Here is a 3,940-nt window from a genome sequence, read left to right as displayed (position 1 = left end):
CACCACCATCAACATCACTAAAATCTACACCATCATCCCTATCACCCCACCACCACCACCATCATCATCACTAGCATCATCACTAGCATCATCACTGTCCTTATTTGCCATCACCCTTAATTCCTAACTCTACTATCGACAGCTCAGTATTAATTATGTCATTAACATAATTGCTACAACAATTATCATAATAGGAAACGTCATGTTCAAATCGTCCTGAAGTGCTTTTTTTAAGGTGGGCGTGGGGTGTGGGTGTGTGTGGGAGGGGGGTATGTGCCCCCATCAGGAAGAGATATTAAGGTAATAGAAGAGACAATCAGATCGAAAAAAAAAAAAAATATTTCAGGTTATATTTCATCTCTATAATATATATATATATATATATATACATATATATATATATATATATATATATATATATATATATATATATATATATATATATATAACATAAGTGAAATAGTTCCAATGAATAGGATATTAATCTTCCGACAACGCCGCAGGGTACAATTACCTATTTCCCTCCCCTCCCCCCCCCCCCCCCCCCCCCCCTGTCCGGTTTTCCTTCGGGGTAACACATGAGTCACCGCCGCCCCAGGACGTAAACATCTGCGGACGCCGAAAGGGGAACCCCCTGATGACGTCATGGCTGCGTACGGCCTTCCCGGGAACGTCAGGGTCAGCGCCCATACATTTCATCTCACAAACACTATGTGAAGTTTTTTTTTCGGGGGAAGGAGGGTTCGTAGGTGTACCCAGGGACCTACTGTTCTTGCGATGGGTACGTTCGTCTCCCTCTTGTTCTTCCGTTCTTCTTGAGAACGTTTTCTTGTCTCCCGCGCAAGAAGAAAGCATTTTTGCTCAAATGATTCAATTTGGAGATCGTATTTATGGGCTCAGGATGCTCACGGAATTCCTGGAATTGAACAACGCATCTGGAAGGTCGGGGATTCCCAGCGATGACATCATTCTGTTCCCGGTCCGACTATCGACCAGCTGGCCGCTGCAAAACGCCGCGTAGACAGCTAACAGAACGTTGTCTTTTCAACCTCTTTTTGTGCCTTTGCTCACGAACGGCGTATCCTATTTTAACCTCTTTTCGCATCCACATTTCTCTGAATGAGACCATTTAGTTCACAAGAAAATCGCATGAACATAGACCAGAGAGGCATAGTACAAGGAGGACGAGATAGCTCTCAGCGAAGTGGTCTTCGCCTCGACGACGCAGGGGCAGTTGGAGTCTGCGTCCTTCCAGCGGGTCCACGTGATTCCAGAGCACAGCGGCATATAAACTTACTCCCACCTCACTGCCTACTCAGTCTAGCTTTGGACGCATTCACGGGTGCAACGCCTGTCGCAGCGAAGGGCCAGTGGTATTCTAGCTTACGTGAGCGCATAAACCGGATCTCAAATGGCGTGAAGCAGTGCCATCGTTAGTGTGAGTGATCTATTCTTCACTGACTATATTCCCCGGAGAGAGCTTCCCCCGCAGTGAGAGAGAGGAGGTGGTGAGTATGGTGGTGTGTCCGTGCGGGGTGATGGTGCCTGCGCCTGGACTCGGGCGTTTGAGACGGGCATCGCGAGGCCACGGCTGCTTCGATCCCCAGAGCACCGTCACCACGCAGCCCAAGGAGGCCCAGGAACCAGCCTCCATTGACAAGCTGGCAGCCTCCACCGCCGACCCTTCGAGCATCCCTCGGCCTCTCTCCAGGACCAGCAAGAACAACAACAACAACAAAGGGGCGGCGGGCAAGCCAGCCGACGACAACGTCAAGGGGGACCACGCCTCGAGGACGACCTTGGCTCTGGCCACCACCGAGTCTGGCAGGTATGTGGGTACAAGGCCCCTCAGATCTAACCGCTCCCCGACCCCGACGCTCCACAGGATCCCCTCGAAAGACCAGAAAAATACGACCAGCAACGGGCGGCCTAGCAAGCACCTCCCCGCCGTGCGCACATCCCCCACGTCCCCACAGGACAACAACAATCAGGATGTGAGTGTCTCTACGCGGCCCGCTATTAGAGCCAAGGGTCCTACGGCACTTCCCAGACACAATCATGTTAATCAGAGGATGAATGAACTGAACGTCTCTAACCAGAGAAGGTAAATATTATCTCCCCATCTATAAAAAAAAAAGAAGAGAAACTCATTTTGCTAAACCCTAGAGCCATAGGAATGCCTTGATAAACAACAAAAGCTTATTGTTTGATATTTTCATCTGGCAAAGACGAATAAAAGGTTACTCTTCCACCCACATAGGCTACTGAGGCAGAATCTGTCGACCGACGAGAAACTCCTACGCAGTCCAACGCGGTTCCCTTCCGCCAAAACCGACAAAGAGTTCGGTCTAAATTCCATGGCTCCCAAAACTCGTATTTACGAGAACCTGACTTTCGCGCCGAGAACAGAAAGGGATGAGATTGTGTACGAGAACCTAAGGTTTCCGCGAAGAGATATTGTTGCCGCTGCCGAGCTCCCGGGGGCCGATGACGTCACGGACGGCGATGAGAGCTCATCTGCAGACTCCGTGACCTCCGAGCCTCCGGGCGACTCGGCGGAGAGCACGCTGTGGCTGTCGGAGTCCTGGAAGTACAACACGATCAAGAAGGCTCCGGATTTTAACATCTTCGAGTTCTCGGACATAGATTCCACGGAAGATGGGGAGAAAGAAAATGAGAAAGAGAAGAAACCCGGCCAGGGGAAGGAGAAGAAGCCTTTCCGCAGCCGACTCCCCTTGTTTGGCCGTAGATCGGAAAAAGACAACAGGAGCAGCGTGGAGAACGCAATAAAACCCTCTCAGCCGTCGGGTAAGGCAGTAAAGCCTGACAATAAACGAACGCACAAGCACCCACATGGACCTAAGAGCCCTGCAAATGTACACAGAAGTAAGATGCCGAAACCCCCAACAAGGACCTCTTCCGTCGCAGTGGGTGGAGCTCGAAGCAGAGACGCAAGCCCCTTCTCGTCGGATTCAGAGGGCGGCGCGTGCAGAAGTCCTGCCAGAGCCGAGTCTCAGAGAAGTGCGGGCGGCGCTCGACCTGCGGATCCTCCGTCGGGGCCGGGATCTCGCAGGACCAGCGTCGCGTCAGACACTTCGTCGTCTCTGTCTCCGCTAGCGTCTCCGAGCCCCTCCTTGCGATCTCTGCAGGAAAACTACCAAGGCCGCTATCCCTCAGCATCCCCAAGTCCCTCCTTACGATCTCTACAGGAGCCCGAGCGTCAGAATGGCTCTTCCGGGACGCCCTCAAGTCTGTCGTTTCGACCTCTGCAGAAACACCGCCAAGGGAGATCGACGCCATCATCTCCGAATCTCTCCTTGTGGTCTCTACAGGAGGGCCGCCAGAGCCGTTCTCCTTCAGGCTCTCCGAGTCCCTCCTTGCGATCTCTTCCAGAGTGCCACCAAGGAACCCCCACGAAGGACCGTCGTCAACGAGCGTCTCCGGGACGCATCCAACCCGGCGGCGAAGTTCACCCCAGATCTCAAGATAGAAACATGTACATGAAGTCGTTCAGTTCCACCAGACACGATCGAACAGACTCCCGACGCGAGGAATCGCTGGAAAGATTACCTCGCGTCGGGGAATGGTCTGCCAGCTCTCCCGGAAGAGGGCCCCGCCGCCAGCCCATCCTGGAGAGCGACGAAGACCGCCAACAGACTCCACCGAAGCGCTTCGACCTGGAAGACGGCGAATCTCACAGTCCGCAACAGACACTTCCTCACACTTCCGACGCCGAGCGGACTCTCTGTGGCTCGGGGGCCCAACGCAGCTATTCCAGACATGTGTCTAGGCACGACTTGAGGAGAAGAAGCCTCCAAGCCGGGGCACTAATGCCGTCACCTCAACACACAGTCCGGAATTCGCAAGAACACGCAGGTGGGTTTTGTACTCGCTGAATCCTCTTGAATGACCTTTTTGTCCTCTGTGTGCGCTTTTCATT

At 52.7% G+C, this 3,940-nt stretch overlaps 1 protein-coding gene across 1 annotated transcript in view; it reads left to right on the top strand.

Moving 5' to 3' along the window:
• The first annotated feature begins 1,319 nt into the window (after nucleotides 1-1,319).
• The window catches only part of LOC122251143 (uncharacterized), a 36,545-nt gene continuing 33,924 nt past the window's right edge, over nucleotides 1,320-3,940 (top strand). The window contains exons 1-2 of the mRNA XM_043012844.2: nucleotides 1,320-2,104; nucleotides 2,261-3,876. Of these exons, the coding sequence (XP_042868778.2) occupies nucleotides 1,515-2,104; nucleotides 2,261-3,876 (2,206 nt within the window). The 5' untranslated portion in view covers nucleotides 1,320-1,514. The remainder of the gene's footprint in view (nucleotides 2,105-2,260; nucleotides 3,877-3,940) is intronic.

Source organism: Penaeus japonicus, unplaced genomic scaffold (genome assembly GCF_977035675.1).
Source record: "Penaeus japonicus unplaced genomic scaffold, GWHDUDI00000001_assembly GWHDUDI00000024, whole genome shotgun sequence".
In the NCBI taxonomy this organism is placed as follows: Eukaryota; Metazoa; Arthropoda; class Malacostraca; order Decapoda; family Penaeidae; genus Penaeus; species Penaeus japonicus.
The sequence above is the reverse complement of the archived record's forward strand: the minus strand, read 5'-3'. Positions and strand labels throughout refer to the sequence as shown.